Source organism: Trachypithecus francoisi, unplaced genomic scaffold (assembly GCF_009764315.1).
Source record: "Trachypithecus francoisi isolate TF-2019V2 unplaced genomic scaffold, Tfra_2.0 Lachesis_group4, whole genome shotgun sequence".
NCBI lineage: Eukaryota > Metazoa > Chordata > Mammalia > Primates > Cercopithecidae > Trachypithecus > Trachypithecus francoisi.
Genome location: NW_022681469.1, coordinates 88312058 through 88339024, shown reverse-complemented (window position 1 = coordinate 88339024; position 26967 = coordinate 88312058). Strand labels below are relative to the sequence as shown.

Genomic DNA, 26967 nt, shown 5'->3' with positions numbered 1-26967 from the left:
AGAGAATTAACATTTGTATGATGCTGGACTTTCCATCCAATTACACAGTATGCCTTTACATTTCTTTTAGGGGAGGGAACTGACTTTTGGTCTTTCAATAATATTTAATAGGTTCCTTCATATCAATCCTTTCTTTCAAAATTTATTTCTTAGTAATTTGTAGGGTTACTGTCCATAGGGTAAGAATTTGCACTACCACCTCCACACTCAATCACTTCCAGCTGGTTATGGATAATAAAGAGAAAAGCTATTGATTTCTGTATTTTTTTCTTATTTTTATTACAGTTTAATAAGTTTTCTAGCTATCAAATTTTATCTTGTTTTCTATTTGAATTTGCTTTGGGCTTCAAAGTTAGAAGAAATAATAGTGATAATTGACATGTGTTTTTCTGTTTTTAGTGAAAATATTTTTAGCTTTTCACTTTTAATTTGATATTGCTATTGGTTTTATCATTGTATAATGTCACTCTTTTCTTGTTGAATTCTTTTAGTTCTACTTTTACTGATATTACAGCTATTCCTAATTCCTTTTTTTGTCAATAAGCTGTTTGCTCATCTGTTATTTTCAATCTTTATCATTTCATTTCAGTAGTATAACTTACAAATGTGTAGGTGGGTTCTGTTTTATAATCCAAAATGATAGTTTCCCTCTCCTAACAGGTATTTAGCTTATGTATATTTAATGTATTTACTGATATATGTGGTTGCATTCCTCCTCTTTGACCTCATTTTTACTCTTTATTTTACTTGACATTGTTCACGCGTGTGTGTGTGGGGGTGCACGCACGCGCGCACATGTATTTCCTTAAAGTGATTGGCTGGTCAAAACTGTACAGTACCACATCCCCCATCCCCAAGGCCCCGTATTTACCCATTTAGCAACCTTATAAGATGAAATCCTTATACTTCATTTATTTCTCCACATTCTCTGTTTTTGCCTTGTCAGGCCACAGGTCTTTCCTTTCTGCCTCCTCTGATACTTTCTCAAAACCTGTGCCAATCATACCTGTCTGTAGCTGTGGACTTTGCTGAGAGAGTCTAGTATTTTTAGTACCAGCTGTAGTGAGAGTGTCATTGACAGGGTGTTGCTTCTCTTTCAGTAATCCACACCACCAGCTGTATGATTTGCCTGTCATCTATCTTCACCCACTCATACGAACTCCCTCTCTTACTGTCCTCTCTCTCCTCCCCTTTGTCTCCATTTTTGTCTTTAGATCTCTGTTCTCATTTAGGTTTTGGTTATAGACCTTTTCAAATGGGTTACGTAGGTTGTATATTCTTTGAAACCCATCATGACAAAACTATTAATACCTTTTTCTCTGAAATGTGAGTCATATTTTCCCTAGCTTTCTGACTCATATCACAGTTCTTTTCTCTGAGATATATAGAAGTTATTCTACAGTTTTCTAAGTTCTGGTTTTGCAAATGAGAATTCAACTTACTTTCCATTGTAAACTTTACATTTCTCATTCTGGAAGAGCATTTGATTTTCAGCTTATCCTTGGAAATAAAAAAGTTGAATAGGATATGTCTTGTTGTATGTGTGTGTTCCTATGAATCACACTCTGAGCCCTGTAAGTCTAGAGGACTCAAATCTAGTGATTGTAATATGGGAGCAAAATGATGTACTGGCTTTTCCACCCACAGCATTTATTTTCTATATTAATAGTATTATTTTATTTATGTATATTCAGAATTTATAAATTTAAAACCAGTAAAATATTTAAGAATTTCAATTACAAAAATTTAAACCTAAACTATTAAGTATTTACAAAGATAAACTTTAAACATATTATTCAAATATGTTATTAGCAGATTAATGAAACTATCAAAATAAGCACTACCTAAAACGAAAAAGCTTAATCTGGGAAAAAAGGTAAAGTAATATTATTTTTTCTCTTTAAAAAGGTATAATTAGGCTGGGCACAGTGGCTCACACCTGTAATCCCAGCGCTTTGGGAGGCCGAGGCGGGCGGATCACCTGAGGTCAGGAGTTAGAGGCCAGCCTGATCAACATGGAGAAACCCCGCCTCTACTAAAAAATACAAAATTAGCTCGGTGTGGTGGCTCATGCTTGGAATCCTAGCTACTCCGGAGTCTGAGGCAGGAGAATTGCTTGAGCCTAGGAGGCAGAGGTTGCCCTGAGCTGAAATCGCGCCATTGCACTCTAGCCTGGGCAACAAGAGCAAAACTCCATCTCAAAAAAAAAAAAAAAAAGGTATAATTAAGAAATCCCTGACTGTACTAGGTGGAGGACTGACAAGAAGATATAGTTATAAGCTAATTCCATATTTTTCTCTGACTACTTTATCTTCAGGTCTTCCTATGTCTGGTTCAGTACTTTTGATGAGCTACTTTAGAACTTTGTGTGTGTATGTGTGTGGGAACACCTATCTTTTTATTGAAGCTGGATGTATATTTTGTTTTAAGGAAGTATATGCAGTTTGTCTTCATCTTCTCTGGTTTCTTCATATACAGTTGTAAATTTCCTCACAGTTACTTGGATTGATTTTAATGCTGTGTTCATAATCCACTTGCATTAGATTTGCTTGGTTGAATGTCATTTTTCTCTCTGGAAGATTCTGGGAGAGGTGTTCATTTTCTAAACAGAGCACTTTGGCTCATTTCACATTTTTAATATAGATTGCTACTGTTTGACTTCTCAAGATGTATATACTGGGGAAAGAAATAAAAGCAATACCCACCTCCCCCAATACCCCCAAAAAGAAAGAAATTGGGTTTTCTGGTACTTAATAGAAGCATGGAGTACCAAAAATGGTATTGTGATCACTATTAAATTCTCTTTTCAAATCAGGGAGGTTTTCTTTTATCATTTGTTTAATTCTCCATCTATTCCTTTTTTTCCCTTGAGATTTCTGTTAATTTTCACTATTAGATTTCCTGGATTTGTTCTTTAGCTCTTTCATCTCTTGCATAATGATTTCTATATCTGAATTTTTCTGTTTTGAGATATTTCATCCACTTGATCTTTTTTGTTTGTTTATTTTGTTAAGACAGGATGTCTCTTACCCAGGGTTGAATGCAGTGGTGTGATCAAAACTCACTGTAGCTTTGACTGGGCATGGTGGCTCATGCCTGTAATCCCAGCACTTTGGGAGGCTAAGGCAGGCAGATCACCTGAGGTCAGGAGTTTGAGACTAGCCTGGCCAACATGGTGAAACCCCATCTGAAAATACAAAATAGATTAACCGGGTATGGTGGTACACGCCTGTAGTCTTAGCTACTTGGGAAGCTGAGGCAGGAGAATTGCTTGAACCTAGGAGGCAGAGGTTGCAGTGAGCCATGAGCCAAGATCACACCACTGCACTCTAGCCTGGGCAACAGAGCCAGACTCTGTCTCACCAAAAAAAAAAAAAACAACAACAACAACAAAAAACAAAAAAACACCCTCACTGCAGTCTCCAACTCCTGGCCTCAAGCAATCCTCCTGCCTTAGTCTCCCAAGTAGCTGGGACAACAGGCACGTACAACTGTACCCAGCTAACTTTTTAAATTATTTGTAGAGACAGGGTTGTGCTATGTTACCCAGGCTGGTCTGCACCTCCCAGGCTTAAGCAGTCCTCTTGCCTCAGCCTCCCAAAGTGCTGGGATTATAGGCATGAGCCACCATGACTGACCTTGATCCTCTGTGTTACTAATTTAGTTCTCAATAGTAACCAGGATCACCTCTTTCAGTTTGCCTGTTAATTTTTAAAATTTAAATCTCTCTGCGGTTCTTGAAAGTCTATTTATATATTATAATTGAATCTGCTTAACTTAAATGCTCTTATTAGCTGTAGTTGTGGTGGTTATTGTTAGGGTAAATGTTATCCACACACTTCCAACCCAAGAAGCCCTCTGTTGGAGGCACTGCATAATCTTCAGAATTGCTGGATCCCCATAGGCACTTTGTTCTGTACCTCCCAGGCAGTCAGGTAAAGCTGATAGGGTCCTGGATCAGTGGAAGAAGAAAGTTTAATGCCTCAATTAAGACATGAATTAATTAGTTTAGAAAATGATAACCCCTCCTTCCAGAATCATTAAGAAGAGAGAAAAATGACATTCAACCAAGCAAATCTAATGCAAATGGGTTATGAATACCGCATCAAAATCAACCCAGGTAACTGTGGGGAAATTTACATCTGTGTATGAAGAAACCAAAGAAGATGAAGACAAACTGCATATACTTCCTTAAAAGAAAATCTTACATCCAGCTTCAATAAAAAGATAGCTGTTCCCATTAAAAAAAAAAAAAAAGTTCTAAAATATCTCATCAAAAGTGTTCAACCATTTAATTGAGACATTAAGCTGGTTTGGTCAGCAAACCAGCTGAGGCACAAGGATGAAGCCCGCCACTCCTGGGTTCTTCCAGGAACTTTCAGGGACAAGCAGAGCCCTCTGCCAGCCTCAAGCACCAGGGTCCAGCCGGCCCACAGTGCTGCCCCCACGCAGGTCACCTGTTGTCAGCAGGATCAAGCAGACGCTCCCAGGACCAAGCACAAGCAGGCAGGGGCCACGCAGACTGCCCCGGGGGGACCACTCTCCGGGAGCGGGGACCATGGCGTCCGCACGCTCTGCCCAGGCGCGCCTCCGCTGGTCCCCCAGCCCTCATCGGTCAGAACGGAGGAAGAAGTCTCTCCTCCGGAGATCCAGGCAGAACCTGCGCCCTCCTGTGTGCCCTGTGGGTTCTGCCTGCTTGCCCAGAGTGGCCACTGCTTTGCTACAGAGAGGTAGTGGAGAGGGAGCTAGGGAGGGGAGGCCACAGGAGCACACTTGCAGGCCAGCAGCTTCCCCAAGAAAGAGTTTGCTTTCATAGAACCATTTTTAACTAGAGATGCCTTAGAGAAGTGGCTTGGAATTCTATGCAAAGCCACGATATGGATTCCAAGCTTATAGAAGCAAAAGCCTTTTCTCTACATTTCACAAAGAGGGCAAGCTTTTCTCAAATTTGGGGGGTAGGGAGTAAGGGGAGAGGGTTTCAGTTTAATATTATCATTATAATAAGAACAATACTTTATATGGAGTAAATTTAAATTTTGTGTAAATACAACCGGATGTGATTAGGGAAACATGAGCATCATTTGTGTAGGCTGAGAAGAGGAGACATTTAACTTATAAGCAACTGTTTTGAAATACCTAGGGTCTCTTACAAGTTGAACAGTGCTTTCTTTTGTAATCCACATAGTCTTCACATGTATTTTGGATTCTGTGTCTTTCAAAGATTGTTTATCAACTTTACAAGGAATGTTTATAAATGTTCTCTAAAATATTTTACCTCTCCTCCTCCTCTACTCTCCTTTCCTGAAAAATAAAGATATTGGTGCATGTTTACATCACAAAAATGGCAACATAATTAATTTTAAAATCCAGATGTGTTATTTTTAATACTAAAACTACAACTTTTCTATTTTTCTATGAAAAGGTCAACATGATTGTGTGACCATAATCAACAATTTCTTTCCTCGAGAGAGACTGGATTATTACACTAAGCCCCAGGGACTGGATAAAGAGCCAAAACTGCCACCAAAATTGGCAGGCCCACTGCACAAAATCATCACCACAACAAATCTTCATCCTGTCAAGGTAGTGTTGTGTCTACTATATTTGCTTTTTATGTAAATATTGCTTCAGAGTTTAAACTGCTTTTATTATACAGGATTATAATTGTCTTGGGTTGGGTTTTGTAGATGTAGAGCTTGCAGTGGGCGCTTTTGGCCTGTTGATTTATTGAAGGAGCACTCTCCATTGAAACCTAGAAGTGAGTGAGCGAGAGAGAAACAGACTAAAGCATCAGGAAAAGCCACGCAAAGAGATGGGTTCGCTGAAGCCTAGCTTCCACCTCATCCTACCGGGAGCTCTGGAGTGTGAGTGGCTCCAGAGAAGCAAGGGAGTCCAGCTTTTGTATTCATCAGTCTGTTGTTGGATGGGGCCTGTCTCCAGAGGGAAAGGACAGCCTCCCAGATAGTACTAAGTGAGGTGGCTCCCTTTCAGTGAGGGCAGTCTTCTGGAGAAAAGACCATAGTAGCTGACCCTGAGAGCCTCTGAGGCCTGGTATGCAGGCCTGGTAAAAAGGATGTAGGTGGGGCACTAACAGCATCTATTACAATAATTGCCTTTTTAAGAAAGATTCTGAAATGTAATCATGGGCACGTTTTTAAGGTAAGTGGCTCTTTGATGCCTTTAAATAGCATAGTTTTTCCAGTAATTCATCAAATCAAACAGATTGTCAAATTTCATAGACCAACACATAAGTTCAAATGGCTTCACTGGGAAACTTCAAGAGCTATTCTGAAATATTTCAGCGCTATTGTCTTCTAGATTTTAAAAATACAGGCTTTTACTGTTTTTACAGCATAATTTAAAAAAAAATCCAGCTAAACAAGTATAATTTCCTCAGTAATCATCACGGAAAACTACACAGCTACATGTGTGCTACAGTGATAAGGTCCTATTTCAATTTCAGTATCTGTCACATGCTTTTACTCACAGGGTAAAGATTTGATAGTAGTTCAGAGCTGTTTAAGTGAGCAAGATAGTAAGTTGGGTCAAAAGCTAAGGTTCTTCCTTAACGTAAGACGTTACTATCGTGTAGCAAATAGATTTTCCCAGAAGTTTATTACAAAAGAAGAATCTGTGGAGTCTGCTGAGCATCATGAAAATGAGTGGACAGTTCTTATAAGTAACTCTGTTGAAGAGTGACCCTCATTCAAAGATATAAGATCCAAAATGTATATAATCTTACTGCTTTGTTGATGCATCCCTGTGCATCTTTCTTGAGTATTTGAAGGTTGAGAAACAAACCCAATTTACTCATTATGTGTTCCTCCACCCAAATTAATTTTCTAGGCCCTTAAGAGAGGTGACAAACTAGTAGATACCTTTCCCATCAGACAGAAAAGTGAAATCTGCTGTTTTTATTTTAGAAAACTCAGAGTTTTTCTAGTATTCTGGAAGAACTGCCAGAGGCAACACTTGTGATACTAAGTGGGCAAATTCAGCTGTGATTTGCATACTCATGTTTTTAGTGGAGATTACAGAGGGCTTAGAATTTAACCTTTAAAATATATGTATTTTCTTCTTTGTTAGTGGTTCTCTCCCTCCCAGCACACCTAGGGAAAAGAGAACTCCCTAGAGAAGCATTGGCTCCTCTCCATGGCGCTCTCTCAGGCATGGGCTGGCTGGGATGGGGAGACAGGTTTCTGTCAGGGTACGGTATTTCTCAATGTAGAGAATGTGTGTGGTTCTATAAGAACCTTGTTCCTCCACTGCCTGAGCAATACAGGATATTCTGGCTTATATTGATTTGGAGAAGTTCCCTGTATTTTTCTGATTCACTGTCTTTCATATCTAAGTTTCTACCCCTCCCCTTCAGATTGCAGTAAGGGTTTGTGGATTTTTTTTTTTTTTTTTTTTGAGATAGGGTCTTGCTCTATCGCCCAGACTGGAGTACAGTGGTGCAGATCTCGGCTCACTGCAGCCTCCACCTTCCGGGTTAAAGCAGTTCTCCTGCCTCAACCTCCTGGGTGACTGGGATTACAGGCACCTGCCATCATGCCTGGCTAATTTTTGTATTTTGGGTAGAGATGGGGTTTCTCCATGTTGGCCAGGCTTCTGGAATATTTTTTTATGTTTACTTGGAACCCAGTCTTTCAGGGTTAAGTGTCCTAATAATTATTAATACTCTACCTTCAGTTATCTTTGAAGATGTATATTTTAAGTAAATTAGATTGAGGGCATATTTATGCAGACAATAATTTGTAAAGATGTATAGTCTGAAATAGACTACATAATATTTTTTAGAGTATAAAGGGGACTATCCTATTGTATACCTTCCTCCAGCCCAGACCTTGCTTTTTGTAAGTTTAAACAATCTATTCACTCGAAAGCTTTTCTTTTATCCATCCTTTGGATCTAAAAGGCACCCAGTTGCTTTTGTTGTTGTGGCCTATTTTTATTGCTCTACCCCTTTCTAAGCTAGCATGGCCTTTCCTATGGAGTATTATTTAAAAAGTAATAACCACTGTATAATGTCAAACAGCTTTTAAAACAAGCTCAGAAATTCTTCCCAGTACACACCTCACATTTCATTACAGTGCACCTAACATAGCTATATTTGTGTCTAGGATAAGTGGCTGCCATAGCAATAAGGATGCATTTGTTTTCAAAAGGGACTTGGAGGATTATACTGATGCCCAGAATATGAAGGTTATCTAGGAGAAAAACCAAATCACAGGAAAAAATGTCAGCAGAGCAGGGTCTATGAGTGGACAGGAGGCAGATGTGCACACAGCAATCCTGTCTTTGAGTACTGTGATTTTCAAGCCTGGTATTGTAGATTTAGCAGTTTTTAAAAATGGGATTTAAAAACTAAAAAGAATTCAAAATGCTACTACATAAACATATTCTCAGGTAACAATCCTCTGAATGGTAAAAATTTATCTAGTTTTTAATGCCAATAGAAATATATTTATTAAATGCTCCTCATTAATTAATAAAAAGGATTTCCTTTGTAATATATTACTTCATAATGCTGCAGAGATTAAGGAAGGAAACAAGTACAAATATTATTCTTTTGTGTGTAGCTACGTAATTGTTTCATTAAGCTCATGTTAATGATGTGGTTATTTGTCATTTTTCTTGGTGTATATTTGTGCTGTGTGTTAAGAAATAGATAAGGTCTAATGTCTCCAAACAAAAAATTATTAATCTGGGTTCTGTTTGAAATTTTTTGAAAGAATTTCACTTGTAAGTTTAAGATTCTATAGTTGATTATAAATGCCACATATAAAAATACTGATCAAACAACTTTAAATGATTACAGTTAGCAGAAGTATAAACAGATGATTACTGAGTCTTTTCTTCTCTACCATAAATTGTCAAAGTATGTTTTGGTAAAGAGAGTTATCAAGAAATTTACCAATAAGGATTCTGATTATACTTGCTTCATTAAGTCTAATAACTTATTATGAAGTGCTGGATTTTTGTAAAACACTAGATTGTATATAAATCTAATAATGTCAAAGAGTGAAAATCATTTAATTTTACAAGGACATTTAATCTGTGTTAAATTTCTAATTAGAGGGCTAGCTATGGGCTTTACTAATAGATGATCTTTTTTCATGCCTAAAGAAAAGAAACTAATTCAGGAAAATCTGCCTGTTGTTCCCTAACATGTACAGTCCCTGGGATATTAATTTAGCTGTAACAGGTAGATTAGCAAGTACTGACTGGCTCTCTGCTCTGTGCATACAGCTGTGACCCTGTTACATTTATTGTAGTCTTTGTGCTCCTTAGTTCAGCTAGATCCGAATTCTTGTCTTACAACCAGGAAGAATTAGACATGTGGACACTGGAGAGTGAGTGGAGTAGAATTTATTAAGTGAAAGGAAAGCTCTCAGCAAAGAGGGGACGCAGGGAGGTGGTTCCCCTACCCGAAGGTGGGAAAGTCCCCTGTGTGCCTGGGTCCAGGTCCTTTTATGGACTCAGAATGGGGAGTGCATGCTGATTGGTTTGTGAGTATGTGAAAAAGGTTAAAGCGAAGACACCACTCAGTGGTGGGCACGACAGTGTAGAAAACCAGTTAGGAAAGGGTAGGTGTATGTAAAAGAGGTGAAGGGTAAGGATCAGTCAGAAGAAATCGAGCCAAACAGGAAGACAAGTTCTCAATCCAGTTTGAGGATTTAATTTGTAGCTTGCCTTTCAGGCTTTAAACTGTCTTTGGCTTGGAAATGGCGCTTCATCAAGGACCCACCCCATCTGCCTAGGCATTTGGCTGCTTCCTGCCACACTCACATTCATGTTTACATTACTGTTATACCACCATGGATGTTTACAGCAGTCCTATGCAGACCCACTTTAAATAATCTACCCTACAACAACGCTAATACAAAAATACTCCTTATTACACTAAATTACGCTTAATCTGTGCATACATAGGAAATGTGGTACTCATAATGTGTAAGGTTTGATCATTCTAATATTTCCCCCTTAAAGTTATTTATGGCTTCCTCTTTGACCTATTCTCATGACTGTAGATGATCGGAAGCATCTTCAGGAAAATTTCCGCAGAGAAATGTAGTTAATTGGAAAGTAAAGCATATTTCATTTTTAGACTTCATTCTGAAAAAATCTCATTTGCTTATGCTTAATAAGAATTAATGAGAATTGTAGCTCTCCTAGCCATGAAATTCTAGAGCTGAGGAATGTTAACGAAAAGTGGTATTGCTCAATGATTTGACTCTTTATGTAAAATGTTCAAATTTGCCATGTTTATCTTTAGTCAAAGCGCACTTAACAGAGACTGTAAAATCATGTACTCTTGAGTGGCATACTGGCACTCTGGCATAGGTAGATGGCAGATCACATTATAACTTTGATATACAGAGTTTAAAGAGATTCCACTATTTTATGGTCTTTCTATATTGTTCTATATGTTTGGTCCGGGTAATCTGCATTCTAACAAATAGCATAATAACTTCATGATCCTAAGGAAGGCTTTCTTTGGCAATCTTTTGAAATCAACTAAATGGGCTACCTAATTTGTACGTGGAAAAGTCTCTCCTTTAATACCTGAGTACACTGGGATTTCCTCTAGATTGTGATGCTTGTAAATGAGAATCCTCTGCTGACAGAAGAAGCAGCCCTGAATAAATGCTACAGAGTGATGGATTTGATTTGTGAGAAATGTATGAAGCAAAGAGACATGAATGAAGTATTGGCTATGAAAATGCATTACATAAGCTGTATCTTTCAGAAATGCATTAACTTCTTGAAAGATGGAGAGAATAAACTGGACACCTTGATCAAAAGGTACTCTTTTTACTATGTCATTTATAAAATACACTCAACTGAATCTTTTTTTTATATGAAGCCTGATTATTATGGGTTTCAAAATTAAACATTTTGGCAGCAATTGCTGTTGTTGGAATCACATTTAGTCTTTGACAAACAGAGAATAATGTTATACTTATATTGAGTGATTATTCAGTTCTGTATTCTCTACTGTGATGTTTTTGTTGTTACCAGCGATTTACAGATGAGGAATCTGAGGTTTGGAGAGGTTAAATAGCATGTGTAAGATCACACAGCGAGACAGTGGCCCAAGTCCAAATTTGAGAATATTTCATGCCTTAGGTTGCAGCTCTGGATTTATAATGGCATCCAGGGTGTCTCTGTTACTGTACCTTGGAGAACTGTGTGTTATGCTAGTTCTCTGACCACCAGAGATCAAATTCTCTTGCATACTTACCTAAAAAAGGGAACTAAGTCTGAAGGGTGTCGACCTATGAGAGTTTTTATTCTTAGTACAAATAACTGACATGGTAATAAGTAACTAGCTAATCTGATAACAGTGTTTAGCGTGTTTTATGATGATAGTCACCTTTGCATATTCATTTAATGGGCCCAAAAACCTTATAAGGCCTAGCGTGATATATAGGTTGAACAGCAATTTGAATTGAGCCCGTCATCATGATTTGAAGAGACAAAGGAAATCCTAAGTAACAGAAGATACTACTAAAAACTGGTGGGTTCAGCTACGAGAGAGTGCTTAGTGATTCAACTCCAATTACTCTTTAAAAAATATCTTTCAGCTTGTTAAAAGGCCGAGCTTCTGATGGCTTTCCAGTGTATCAAGAAAAGATCATTAGAGAAAGTATCAGAAAATTTCCTTACTGTGAAGCTACACTCCTCCAGCAGCTGGTTCGAAGCATTGCTCCTGTTGAAATTGTAAGGCTCCTCTTACCTAAGTTGACTCTATCAGTAAGACCTAATTACCACATATTGTATTGTTAAAGGCAAGTTCTCTTTAGTATTTATTTTTATTATTTCAGAATTTTTTTTATATTTGTAATTTAATTTTTTTTAATTATACTTTAAGTTCTAGGGTACATGTGTATAACTTGCAGGTTTGTTACATATGTATACTTGTGCCCTGTTGGTGTGCTGCACCCATCAACTCGTCAGCACCCATCAATTCGTCATTTATATCAGGTGCAATCCCTCCCCCCTCCCCCCTCCCCATGATAGGCCCTGGTGTGTGATGTTCCCCTTCCCGAGTCCAAGTGATCTCATTGTTCAGTTCCCACCTATGAGTGAGAACATGCGGTGTTTGGTTTTCTCTTCTTGTGATAGTTTGCTAAGAATGATGGTTTCCAGCTGCATCCATGTCCCTACAAAGGATGCAAACTCATCTTTTTTATGGCTGCATAGTATTCCATGTTGTATATGTGCCACATTTTCTTAATCCAGTCTGTCACAGATGGACATTTGGGTTGATTCCAAGTCTTTGCTATTGTGAATAGTGCCGCAATAAACATACGTGTGCATGTGTTTTTATAGCAGCATGATTTATAATCCTTTGGGTATATACCCAGTAGTGGGATGGCTGGGTCATATGGTACATCTAGTTCTAGATCCTTGAGGAATTGTCATACTGTTTTCCATAATGGTTGAACTAGTTTACAATCCCGCCAACAGTATAAAAGTGTTCCTATTTCTCCACATCCTCTCCAGCACCTGTTGTTTCCTGACTTTTTAATGATTGCCATTCTAACTGGTGTGAGATGGTATCTCATTGTGGTTTTGATTTGCATCTCTCTGATGGCGAGTGATGATGAGCATTTTTCCATGTGTCTGTTGGCTGTATGAATGTCTTCTTTTGAGAAATGTCTGTTCATATCCTTTGCCCACTTTTTGATGGGGTTGTTTTTTTCTTGTAAATTTGTTTGAGTTCCTTGTAGGTTCTGGATATCAGCCCTTTGTCAGATGGGTAGATTGCAAAAATTTTCTCCCATTCTGTAGGTTGCCTGTTCAACTAGAAAATCTAGAAGAAATGGATAATTTCCTGGACACTTACACTCTTCCAAGACTAAACCAGGAAGAAGTTGAATCCCTAAATAGACCAATAGCAGGCTCTGAAATTGAGGCAATAATTAATAGCCTACCCACCAAAAAAAGTCCAGGACCAGATGGATTCACAGCTGAATTCTACCAGAGGTACAAGGAGGAGCTGGTACCATTCCTTCTGAAACTATTCCAATCAATAGAAAAAGAGGGAATCCTCCCTAACTCATTTTATGAGGCCAACATCATCCTGATACCAAAGCCTGGCAGAGACACAACAAAAAAAGAGAATTTTAGACCAATATCCCTGATGAACATCGATGCAAAAATCCTCAATAAAATACTGGCAAACCGGATTCAGCAGCACATCAAAAAGCTTATCCACCATAATCAAGTGGGCTTCATCCCTGGGATGCAAGGCTGGTTCAACATTCACAAATCAATAAACGTAATCCAGCATATAAACAGAACCAAAGACAAGAACCACATGATTATCTCAATAGATGCAGAAAAGGCTTTTGACAAAATTCAACAGCCCTTTATGCTAAAAACGCTCAATAAATTCGGTATTGATGGAACGTACCTCAAAATAATAAGAGCTATTTATGACAAACCCACAGCCAATATCATACTGAATGGGCAAAAACTGGAAAAATTCCCTTTGGAAACTGGCACAAGACAGGGATGCCCTCTCTCACCGCTCCTATTCAACATAGTGTTGGAAGTTCTGGCTAGGGCAATCAGGCAAGAGAAAGAAATCAAGGGTATTCAGTTAGGAAAAGAAGAAGTCAAATTGTCCCTGTTTGCAGATGACATGATTGTATATTTAGAAAACCCCATTGTCTCAGCCCAAAATCTCCTTCAGCTGATAAGCAACTTCAGCAAAGTCTCAGGATACAAAATTAATATGCAAAAATCACAAGCATTCTTATACACCAGTAACAGACAAACAGAGAGCCAAAACAGGAATGAACTTCCATTCACAATTGCTTCAAAGAGAATAAAATACCTAGGAATCCAACTTACAAGGGATGTCAAGGACCTCTTCAAGGAGAACTACAAACCACTGCTCAGTGAAATAAAAGAGGACACAAACAAATGGAAGAACATACCATGCGCATGGATAGGAAGAATCAATATCGTGAAAATGGCCATACTGCCCAAGGTTATTTATAGATTGAATGCCATCCCCATCAAGCTACCAATGAGTTTCTTCACAGAATTGGAAAAAACTGCTTTAAAGTTCATATGGAACCAAAAAAGAGCCCACATTGCCAAGACAATCCTAAGTCAAAAGAACAAAGCTGGAGGCATCATGCTACCTGACTTCAAACTATACTACAAGGCTACAATAACCAAAACAGCATGGTACTGGTACCAAAACAGAGATATAGACCAATGGAACAGAACAGAGTCCTCAGAAATAATACCACACAACTACAGCCATCTGATCTTTGACAAACCTGAGAGAAACAAGAAATGGGGAAAGGATTCCCTATTTAATAAATGGTGCTGGGAAAATTGGCTAGCCATAAGTAGAAAGCTGAAACTGGATCCATTCCTTACTCCTTATATGAAAATTAATTCAAGATGGATTAGAGACTTAAATGTTAGACCTAATACCATAAAAACCCTAGAAGAAAATCTAGGTAGTACCATTCAGGACATAGGCATGGGCAAGGACTTCATGTCTAAAACACCAAAAGCAACGGCAACAAAAGCCAAAATTGACAAATGGGATCTCATTAAACTAAAGAGCTTCTGCACAGCAAAAGAAACTATTTCAGAATATTTTTAGGAACAAAGGTGGAGATAGGTTTGCCTGCCAAACCTGTTCCTGTTTATTTATTTCCCATCTCACGATCTTCTTCTTACCTTATTATGGTTCATAGTTTAATAAACAGGACGTCCCTATGTTGAAATGTAGATAGTTAGGGTAGGAACTTACATTTTATATACATCCACTGTGTAATATAGGTACACACTTACACTTGTAGCTATATGAATTACCAGCACGAAGTCATAACTAGATGCAAGTATGAATTGATTTCCTAGGGTGATAGTGTCCAGGCAGTGGGGATGTAGTGGGATAAGCCATGGGAAGCCTCATTGTGGTTCCTGATAACAATCTCAAAGTATGCTCCAGCTTCCTATAATCCACCTTAATGCCTCTGATTAGAAAATGTCCATACTTAAAACCTATTTATACTTACCCACTATATAAGTGCGTTTTGTTAACTTTATCTGTTATTTAAATTACTTGCTATTCATTTGTCATGTATTTTAATTTATTTGGCCTTTTCTATTTTGAGACAGAGTCTCTTTCTGTCGCCCAGGCTGGAGTGCAGTGGCACAATCTCAGCTCACTGCAACCTCCACCTCCCAGGTTCAAGTGATTCTCCTACCCCAGCCTCCTGAGTGGCTGGGACTATAGGTGCGCACCACCACGCCCAGCTAATTTTTGTATTTTTAGTAGAGATGGGGTTTCACCACATTGACCAGGTTGGTCTCAAACTCCTGACTCAGGTGATCTACCCACCTCGGCTTCCCAAAGTGCTGGGATTACAGGCATGAGCCACTGCGCCCAGCCACTTTTTCTATTTTGAATACATTTTTGTTCACCCTATCTATACCCATTCATGCTTTTATACGTTTCAACCAAAAACCTGATCAGCTTTTGTCTATCAGGCAAGAAATTGATCCTAAGACCAGTCCCATCCATGGCTTCCTCCCTCCCTCTGGCAAATCTGGTTCCCTTCTCTATGCTGTCTCTCTGGGTTGTTAGGTCATCCTCAGTGTAGAGCATCAGGGCTCAAAGTGGGCTCCAGATGCTCCTTCGTACATTAATAATTCACCTAGTCTGAACCATAAAATAAACAAGAAAGACCTGAGCAGGCAAGACTATCTCATAAAGTTCATTCATGTGTGTTCCCCCTACTTTCAAGGATTTCTTTACTCATATTTTTTTAACATAGTTGGCTATTTAGTGTTTATGCTTTTGGAAGAATAAAGTTAGCAAATGATTTGTCAATTACAAATGTGTCTTAGCAGCACATATCAAAGCCCAACCAACCATGAATTAAATAGATAAGGGTTTATGTATTCATATATACATAGATGCCCAAAGGTAGCAGACTAGGTCTGGTATAGTGACTTAAAAATAGTTTGGGGACCCAAACACTTTCTCATCTTTCCCTTCCAATATTCCTTAGCTATGTAGGTTCTTATACGCATACTTATGATCTCCTGGTTACGAGGCATTTGATGTTCCTCCTCCAGCTCATATTCCTATCCCAGGCAGGCAGGAAGAGCAAAAGGGTCCGTATCTGGAAAGCAGAAGCTCTCCCAGAAGCCCTCTGCCTGTGTCACATGACTTTCCTTAGCTACACAGGAGTCTGGGGAAATGAGTATTTTTGACTTTTCTAAACACTGCTGCTTTGAACAAAATTACGCTTCTGTTAGTGAGGAAGCTGGGAGAATTGATATCACAGAAGCGACTAGCAGTACCTGTTATGTGGGATTTCCAGCACTTACAAATGGTTGCTACCTTTTACCTTCATGGGAAAAAACAGGAAAACTAAAACAGCAAGCCAGAGTTCTTTAAAAAAAAAAAAAAAAAGCAGGTCAATATCATGGTCAACAAGTTATCTTAGCTCCATGTAATAGAATAATGTAATTAGAGTTTATACAGTATAATTATTATTTTTATTTATTTATTTATTGAGGGGGAGTCTTGCTTGTTACCCAGGCTGGAGTGCAGTAGTGTGATCTCGGCTCATTACAACCTCAGCCTTCCAGGTTCAAGCGATTCTCATGTCTCAGCCTCCTTAGTAGCTGGGACTACAGGCACACGCCACCATACCCGACTAATTTTTTTGCATTTTTAGTAAAGACGGGGTTTCACCATGTTGGCCAGGCTGGTCTTGAACTTCAGGTGATCTGCCCGCCTTGGCCTCCCAAAGTGCTGGGATTACAGGCGTGAACCACCGTACCTGGCCTAGAGTATAATGATTAATGTTTATCCTAGTGATCTGAGTCATCAAGAAAAGGTTTATAATAAAGTTAAGATAGTATTTAATGCATTTTGGAAAGACTTTCTTTAAAAATTTTTGTTCTTGGAAGTTTTATCTTCTGCTGTCTGGAAAACTTGATCCCAAATGCTTGTGATTGTGCATATCACAGCTATTGTTTACTGCCTAATGAGTTTTCATATTCTGCAAGTTCTAAGCCTCTGAAGTGATGCCCACCTTTTCCCGGCATACCATGGTTCCCAGGGCTGGCTGCTGTGAGCTTCACTGTGTTGTTTTCTGACAGTGCTAATGCCTGGGCCCTCTGCTCAGCTTTTGGTTCGCTCTGCCTACTGTGGAACTCTGGCTTCTGCCTGTCTCAAGGCTCAGCAGGAAGTGTGAGGCATGGCTAAGCTTAGAAAGATTGCTCCAGCATCATAGCAGATCATACCATTAAAGATAATTTTGGTTTATCTATTGACACTATGTATTTTAACTTCTGGAAGTTAAAATGTCTGTGATTTTATAACATACATTGAATAAAGCATCCTGTTTGTTTTTAGGCTGAGTATCTTTCTATGGGAGGAGCTCTGACACCCAAGCTGATTCTTATCTAACAAAATAGATGACAAGATTTTGTATAACAAGGGATTTATTGTCACAACACCAGTACCAAGAAAGATTCTACATGGTTACTCATCTGTACCACTGTTACTTTTCTTTGTCAGCCATAGTTCACATAACAGGTGTACTCCTAGCAAAATATTCTTCGGTTTTCTCTTGAGTTACATCTGTGAGAATGTCAGTATGTGGTATGACTCCCACAACTGTCCCATTTCATGGGAGATTTTGAACATGTCTCAGGCAGTTTTGTGAAGAAATTTGAACATGAAAATATAATTGCCGTAATGTCTGTTGAATATATCATATTCTGTTGATTTGTGGAGCAGACTGCTCCACGATTCAGTACTCTACTTTTGAGGGAAAAGAATTATACAGATTTGTAAACATTCAGTGTAATATTAAGAACCAATAATTATCAAACTTTTAGTATGTCTTAGAATTACCTGGGAATATTGGTGGTAATGCAGATACCTAGACCACATCCTTAGAAATTCTAAGTTACAAGGTATGGGGCAGTGGGAGGGATCTGCATTTTTAACAGGTTCTCTGATGCAGTCCAGCATTTGAGAACGACTAAAATAGACATTCATTCCTGATGGAATTATTAACTGAAGTATCTAATATCTGAAACTTGATTTCACCTAATTTTTCCTCATTATACTATCTTTATTCCAAAAGAGAATTCATAGCACTTTCATGTGAAAGCAAACCCAGTCATTATTATTTGTATTCAAGAAGAACATAGCAGTTCCAAAATGAGTGCTACTTTTAAAATGCTTCTTGGATCTTTGAATATTTTCTTTGACTATCTTGAGTATACAGAACAGTGAAGGACATTGTTCCTGGGTGATATTTTTAAATCTCTGTTATGTACAATTGGTAAGATAATATAAAACAAATATTCTTAGGAAGAAAAAGCAAATACTCAAAGTGAAAATCATAAAGTGTCAAAATTCTGGTTTGGAATAAATGAAGAAATTTGAAAAGCTCAGAACAAAGAACTGTTAGGAATAGGTAAGAAAAATAGATACTGTGTAAATATTTTTTGCTAAATAAGTTTTAGTAGCATCGTCTCAGATAGATAAATACTTACCCTTATAATTTTTTTTTTTTTTAATAAAAGATCTTGCACTGTCACCAAGGCTGGAGTGCAGTGGCATGATCTTGGCTCACTGCAACCTCTGCCTCCCAGGCTCAGGTGATCCTTCTGCCTCAGAATCCCAAGTAGCTGGGACTACAGGCGTGCCACCATGCCTGGCTAATTTTTGTATTTTCAGTAGAGTCAGGGCTTCACCAAGTTGGTCAGGCTGCTCTCAAACTCCTAACCTCAAATAATCTGCCTGCCTTGGCCTCCCAAAATACTGGGATTACCAGCATGAGCCACTGCTCCCAGCCCCTTATAATTTTCTTTGTAAAAAAAAATATAGGCCAGGCGCAGTGGCTCACGCCTGTAATCCCAGCACTTTGGGAGGCCAAGGTGGGCGAATCATGGGGTCAGGAGTTCGAGACCAGCCTGGCCAACATGGTGAAATCCCGTCTCTACTGAAAATACAAAAAATTATCTGGGCGTAGTGGCGGGCACCTGCAATCCCAGCTGCTCAGAAGGCTGAGGCAGGAGAATCACTTGAACCTGGGAGACGGAGGTTGCAGTGAGTCGAAATCCAGCCACTGCACCTCCAGCCCAGGTGACAGAGTGAGACTCCATCTCAAAAAAAAAAAAAATTATAAATATTTTTTAACAACCCTTTTTAATTTTCCATTGCCCACCAGTAATAAGTTTCACACATCTGGTTTTTCTTAATAGTTTGATTCAATTGCATGTGTGTTTCTTAACAGATTTGGAATATACCAATTATAATGGTGATAATTTATTTGAACTGCAAGCCAACATAAAGTAAATGAGTTTAAATATATTGCCTTTAAAATACTTATATTATACTAAACTTTTTGGAATTAAGATAAACATTTTTGATGTGCCCTATAATTATTTCAAGGAATATGAACATTTTCTGGATGTCAGTTCTCAGAAAAAAAATTCCACTCTGGAGTCATTGTCCTAAATCTGAATCGCTATGGGCTTACTGAATTATCCTCACTGGAAAAATACTTTTATTCTAGATTAAGGGTGTATTTTTCTCTTTAATTATCTGGACCTATGACTGACTTTTCATATGTTTTGTACAGAAAATGGTATATTCTAAAAGATTTTTGTCATTTTGTCTTAAAGCCTGTGTAATCGATAGCCTTAATGATTTCTTCCTTTTTGTGTCAATATTGTAGGACAGCAGTGTCCATGGGCTGATACCTCTGTAGTGTTTCCATGGTGATTTCAGAGTTTGTTTTTTCTCCTCTTCATGCCCATTCTAGGGTTCTGATCCCACAGCATTCTCCGTCCTTACCCAAGCCATCACTGGCCAGGTGGGTTTTGTGGATGTGGAATTTTGCACTACCTGTGGAGAAAAGGGAGCAAGTAAAAGATGTTCAGTTTGCAAAATGGTAAGAATGGAGTTCTTTTTAGTTCATTGACCTCTGGTTTAGATGCAGCCAAGCTGATGATTGAGTTTTAATATTCCGTAAGAGTGGACATTAGTTTTCTAATAAATTGTAGCAATGAAAATATTTTATTTAATACTTAAAAAGTAGTTTTGGAAGAGAATAGTATCAGTATAGTTACTTACTGTGTCTTCTGCTACACTGCCAGTCTTCCTTTGCCCCTTTGTTGGTCACCTCATGGAAACAAAGGATATGAATGAATGAATATGAGAAAATAAGAGAAAGATTATCTGTGGTGCAAGGAGACCAAGGCTGGTGCAGATATGAAACCTAGAATAGGACAGTTCATAAATATACATTCTTTACTCTTCTGATGTTGACTTTAATGACAGTGTCTTCATCAACATATCCTTGTAAAACTACAATTTCTGACTGTTGCCAGTCTTTAATCCCTATGGACTGTACTGCCCTCTTCTGCCAGAATTAACTTTGTAAAAGGCATATCTGATTGTGTTCTCACATCCAGATACTGAACACATGCATGTGTCTGTGCATTCACTTAATCCCATAGGTAGCATCAACTGCCTGTTGACTTTAAAGTTGAAATTCTTCAGCATGTTGTATGAAACCCATTATAATCTACTGTAACCTACTTCTTCAGCTTCATCTTGTTTAATGACTTACTTCTCTGAACCTCAGTTTCCTGAATTAAATGAAATTCTAGAATTAAATCAAACTATTCATATTGGTTAACTATTACTGCTTATAAAAACACACTGAAACTCAGTGCTTAAAACAATAATCATTTAGTCTTTCTCTCACAGTTATGGTTGGCTGTTCTCAGCTGGGGCAGTTGTGCTCCATGTGACTGTCATCCTTCTTGTATTAGCAGGCTAGGCTGAGCATGTTGTCTTGGCAATAGCAAAGGTACACATGGGCAGGTAAAAACACAGAAGGCCTCTGAAGGACTAGCCTTGAAATTGCCATGTTGTGTCATGCTGTTGGCCAAAATAAATCACATGGCCCAATATGAAGTCAAGTCTCCTCCCCTTCAGTGCAGAGAACTTTGAAGACATATGAGAAAGTGTATGAATGCAAGGATGAATGAAGAATTGGGGTCAATAATAAAATATATGTATAAGGGCCTAGCACAGTGCTTGTCATGTAATAAGTGTTTAATAACGTTCATTCCCATCTCCTTTCCACCCCCACTTGCAAAAATATAAGACCATTTACGAAAACTTCTTGCTGTTTTTGAACATATCATTCACTTCCCTGTTCCTGCATTTTTGTACTAGATATTTTCTCCAGTCGTAATTCTTCTTTCCTATTTTTCTGTCTACGTTGACTCACCACAGCTAGAGTGAGTTGCTGCTTCCTCTATGCCTCCATCACTCTTACATCCTGTACTGTGTTTAAAAATTATGTATTTAGGTGCCTGCCTCTCTTCCTTCTTCCGTATCTTTCTTTTTCTTGACCCTAGCTACCTTTGGGACAACAACTCTATCTTCCTTGTCATTGTGCTGTACCAATTCTGGCACATGGCGGGTTCATAATAAGCTATTTGCTAAAGTCTTTGGTAGACTGTTTGTTATATATTCATTATTGTTTTAAAGTAAAGCTACAAACTATAAATCTAAATGAATACAAGATACTGTGTTAGGCTGTTCTTACATTGCTATAAATACTTGAGACTGGGTTTTTTAATATTTCTTAAAAAATTACATTTATAAAGAAAAGAGGTTTAATGGGCTCATGGTTCTGAAGGTGTACAGGAAGCATGGCACGGGCATCTGCTCAGCTTCTGATGAAGTCTCAGGAAGCCTTCAATTGTGGTGGAAGGTGAAGGGGGAGCAGGCATGTCACATGGCAGGAGCTAGAGCAAGAGGAGGTGGGGGAGTTGCCACATGCTTTTGAACAACCAGATCTTGTGAGAACTCACTCACTATTGTGAGGACAGCACCAAGGGAAGGGTGCTAAACCGTTCATGAGAAAACCGCCCCCATGATCCTATCACCTCCCACTAGGCCCCACCTCCAACATTTGGGATCACAATTCAATATGAGATTTAGAGGGGACAACATCCAAACTATATCAACCACATATTATGGTTTTAAAATAAAGTATGGAAAATGACATTTTTATAGCTTAGTCATAGTTGGGAAATCTTACAACCGGAGCTCTGGAAATGAAAATAAACCAACAATTGCTTTCAGGTGATATATTGTGATCAAACCTGCCAGAAAACACACTGGTTTACTCATAAGAAAATCTGTAAGAATCTGAAGGACATTTACGAAAAGCAACAATTGGAGGCTGCCAAAGAAAAGAGACAAGAGGAAAACCGTACGTATATAAAAACCGAGTTCACCCTGCTTCTTAGTGGAGAGAGAGATAATAGGTGATCTTAACACACTGGAACTGAGTCTTCTCTGGAAGCCATAGGAGCTCAGGAGTGATCAATGAAAGAATCACATTTAAATTTAAATGTGTCCCTTTTTTAAGTTCTTGGGATATAGTCAGCCTAGACATCACTGGAAAACAGAGACGTTAAATTCTGAGGGATGTAGTTTATTTCATATTCTACATTTTAGCTTAGGTGACTGCCCTGGAACAGTGGGATTCTTAATGGGTATTAACTTATATTCTGCTCATGAAGGATTTTAAAGTCTTTGAATAAGAGAATTAATTAAATTTCCACAAATGGCTACCAGAAGATTTTAAGGGTGGAAACCTTTAAATTCTAAATTTCAGAACTATAGGTGAAATTACAGAGTACGTTTATAAATCATTAAATTGCAGATCTAATATACAGATCAAATTTCTACAAGTGTCAGAGCAGTGAATTTTGTATTTTTTTTTCTCCATCCTCTTGAGGTTTTGTGACCCATTTTCATCAGAAATAGTGAGTTGCTTCAGCAGTGATTATCAGATTGGAGAGGAGAACCGCCCCCACCCTCATGCCTCATTCCAGAGAGTATATTGTATGTTCTGGGGGAGTGCATGTAGTTTGAAAAAGATGCCTCGGTTACTCTGATACCAGGCATTTCTGCCTCCACCTCTCAAGGAACTATATCCCCTTTACTACTGGGTTGAGAAATACTCTCAATGGAGTTAAGTGATTTGTACACAATTAAACCATTTATCCTTAATAGTCAGGCTTTCTGACTGCCATGCCTTCTCTTGTTTTCTTGACCAGACTTTTTTATTCTATGTGCTAAGGACAGAAAGTAACAAATGTTCATTACTAACACACCACTGAGGGAGAAGATTGTCAGTAGAATGGGCACTCCCATTTGTTAAGCATCATTCATGCGCCAAACACTGCTCTAAATATTACAGACACCTTTATTCTTCACCAGTGGAAGCTAGCCTTTATTACCTACGTATTGTAGACAAGGGAAACAACTGCATGCAGGCAATTACCTTTCCAAGGACATCAAACGAATTCACAGAAAAGCTGTATTCAAATACAGGCTTTGTCAAGTCCCAAGCAACAATCCTGATTTAGAGATGGCTTTGGAACCAGAGGCCTGAGTTCAAATGCTGGTTCTGCTGTTTCACTAGCTAGGAAACTTGTAGCAAGTTACCAAACCTCGCTCTTCTCAGTTTTCTCATTTGTAAAATAACGTTAGCGATGACAGTAGAGATAATAATATACCTCATGTAGTTGATATGAAGATTAAATAATACATGTAAAGCATTGAGAAGAGTGTCTGACACATGGTAGGAACAAAATAACTTCTTCTTTTTTTAATCAGATGGCAAACTTGATGTCAATTCTAACTGTGTTAATGAAGAGCAACCAGAGGCTGAAGTGGGTATCTCCCAAAAAGATTCCAATCCTGAAGATTCCAGGGAAGGAAAGAAAGAATCTCTTGAAAGTGAAGCTGAGTTGGAAGGCTTACAAGATGCTCCTGCAGGGCCACAGGTGTCGGAGGAGTAAAAGCCAGAGCAAGTGCCAGTGTGGATGGTCCTTCCCCTGCAAGAAGCTGGAAAACTCATGGGAGTGCATTGTCCTCACCTCGTTATACCTGCATGGCACCATGGCAGGATTCCACATTTCATAGAATAGAGGTTTTCAAGGAAACCCGTGTTGACCATGCCCTAATTTCCTATTGATTTCTGTTCTATAATTGAACAGATAATCCTATGGAAAATTTTTTGTTTCAAAATACAGGAAAAACATTCCTATTCCCTTTCTGAGGCTGGCTTTCCAGCAGTTGTTTCAAAGGAAAACAGATCCCCTTAAAGAAAAAATACAGACTTTAGGGAACAAAGGGACAAGCAGAACAGGTGTGGAAGAGAGATATTCAGGAAAGAAAAAATTTATAGCTACAGAGATGGGTAGTTAGAAAAATCATAACTTATATGTGAATAAAATACATATAAACAGCATTTACTGTAGTGGCGTTCTACTTAAGATGCAATGAAATGAAGAAAAGCTTCATGTTCAAGGACCTTTGCCATAGTTCAGCTAATTGTAGTTTTATACAGAAATGATCCTAAACACTCTGAACTTGACATAGTCCTGCGGTGATACTCTATCTGCAGTATTTGTACCTCCAGAATGGCAGATCCCTCAGCAGGAACAAAGGCGTATTGACGGTTCTCTCAGCATGTGCAAAAAAGGTACTTCCTGAAACTTTTGATTCAATAATGGCTAAACATACTATGTACACGATTATTGTAAGGCTAATTCACGTGCCATACTCCACCTGAAAGCCTGACTTATCTTGCTATAAGCTTTTCATGGAGCACTTCCTTTCCAGAAACTGATTGGTAACTCTATTAGAGAATGTCCTGATGTCAGTTGTTAGCATATGTAGTATTTAAACAGAGCTAGAATGTGATGTCTGAAGATAGTGCTGCGTTTCTAAGTTTCTTGTGTGGATTTTAAAATAAATTGTGCCTACAAATATAAACAACTCATCTTGTTTTATAATTTATTGTTGGGGAGTAGCAAATATTAGAGAAAAATAATAGGGAACTTGACAAATATTGGAGAACAGCAAAGTAACAATAATTTTAATATGTACAATGGCAGAACAAAATGACTAGAATTCTCACCTCACTTTGCTGATCAAATTCTATCTTGTGGATTTTGTTTGTTTGTTTGTTTTTGTTTTGAGACAGAGTTTGGCTCTTGTCCCCCACACAGGAGTGAAATGGCACTATCTCAGCTCACTGAGACCTCCGCCTCTTAGATTCAAGTGACTCTTATGCCTCAGCCTCCTAAGTAGCTGGGATTACAGGTGCCCACCACCACACCCAGCTAACTTTTGTACTTTTTTTCTTTTTTTTTTTTTTTTGAGACAGAGTCTCACTCTGTTGCCTAGGCTGGAGTGCAGTGGCGCAATCTCGGCTCACTGCAAGCTCCACCTCCCAGGTTCTCGCCAGCTAATTTTTTGTGTTTTTAGTAGAGACGGGGTTTCACCATGTAAGCTGGGATGGTCTCGATTTCCTGACCCCTTATCCGCCCGCCTCAGCCTCCCAAAGTGCTGGGATTACAGGCGTGAGCCACCACGCCCGGCCATTTTTGTGTTTTTAATAGAAACGGGAGAGGTCTTGCTCTAAAGACACCTACCTCCCAAGCTGTGGGAAGCTGGGGAACTTTAAGGAGTTAGATGTTGGGTGGAAGATAGGTAAGCATGTTCAGAGAGGAACTCCAGATGCACAAGCATAGATCATAAACGTGTCTCCATACACCCCACGTTCAGCAAAGGTAGCGATTCTCCTCTGTGAGAAGCTTAGCATTATAATGATATGCTAATGATCTAAAGGTAGCAAGGAGTCTCTGCTTCTGGTTTGCTGAGTTTCACTCAGCCCTTATCTTCCTGTAGTAATTGGCGAAGGATCCTGAAACTCCTGGACCACATGGAGTCCTTTTAAGCAGACTTACTTAAAGAGACTAGAAAAAAAAAAAAAAACTGTTTAATGAGCTTCTTCAGCTTTATCTCCTGGGCTGCCCTGGTAACAGAATTAGGCAAATAAAGAGCAGAGGCAACAGAGACTACTTTTCTCCTTTATTGCCATGAATTACTAAATGAATCAGAACTAACAGATGGAGCTGGCATAAATAGGAACTTTAACATTGAACAAAGAGAAATTCAAGCATAAGCCATTTCAATATCAAAAATTTCCTTAGATGTATGTTAGGAAAGGGGTGGTCAGAAAACGGGGTTGGTTCTGATTATCATAAATTATCTAAAATAGCATGTGCCATTATACCAACAGAACACATGGTCATCTTGATTATTTTTTTCCCATGTTGAATTGTTTTCAATATGCTATCAAAAAACTCTTCTCAAACAAAAATAGGACCTAAAGGATTTTGAATACTCTTACTATTCCAATACTTCTTGTATCTAGAGCTGATGTAATACAATATTGACTTGACCAGTTGGTTTAAGAAATCGCATTCTGCTTTTTAATTCAGTAGATAATAATAGCTGACAGTGAAAGTTACTCTATCCCTGAAATAATTTTGTTTAATATTCACAATGACCCTGTGAATTGGACTTTATCCAGTAGCACAGATGAGGAACTTTAAAGAGGTTGCCTAATGTATCCAAAATTGTAGAGCTGGTACTTGGCGACGTCTGCAGTTTTAACTAGTACATTGTACATTCTTAACATTTTAACCTCACTGTAGTATCCCTGCAGCCAGAAGATCATACAGGGTTGAAGACAAGCTGTTATTTTACAGGGTGTAATGGATATTCACAAAGTCCCGAAAACAAAAATATCACTGTTTTTGGTCATCTTTCATATATATGAGTTTACTTGAGTTTTAATGTTATTGCATATAAAACATCATAGAAATTCTCTGTCTCTCTTTCTTTTTTATTTTTATTTTTTTAGACAGAGTCTCACTATCCCCCAGGCTGGAGTGCAGTGGTACAATCTCAACTCACTGCAACCTCTGTCTCCTGGGTTCAAGAGATTCTCCTGCTTCAGCTTCCTGAGTAGCTGGGACTATAGACACCTGCCATCATGA

At 38.5% G+C, this 26967-nt stretch overlaps 1 protein-coding gene across 1 annotated transcript in view; it reads left to right on the top strand.

Annotated features, from left to right (window-relative positions):
• The window catches only part of ANKMY2 (ankyrin repeat and MYND domain containing 2), a 50101-nt gene extending 25206 nt beyond the window's left edge, over window positions 1-24895 (top strand). Inside the window, exons 5-10 of the mRNA XM_033193729.1 lie at window positions 5423-5583; window positions 10595-10809; window positions 11592-11727; window positions 19842-19970; window positions 22184-22313; window positions 23729-24895. Coding sequence (XP_033049620.1) covers window positions 5423-5583; window positions 10595-10809; window positions 11592-11727; window positions 19842-19970; window positions 22184-22313; window positions 23729-23913 — 956 coding nt within the window. The 3' untranslated portion in view covers window positions 23914-24895. The remainder of the gene's footprint in view (window positions 1-5422; window positions 5584-10594; window positions 10810-11591; window positions 11728-19841; window positions 19971-22183; window positions 22314-23728) is intronic.
• The last annotated feature ends 2072 nt before the right edge of the window (window positions 24896-26967 follow it).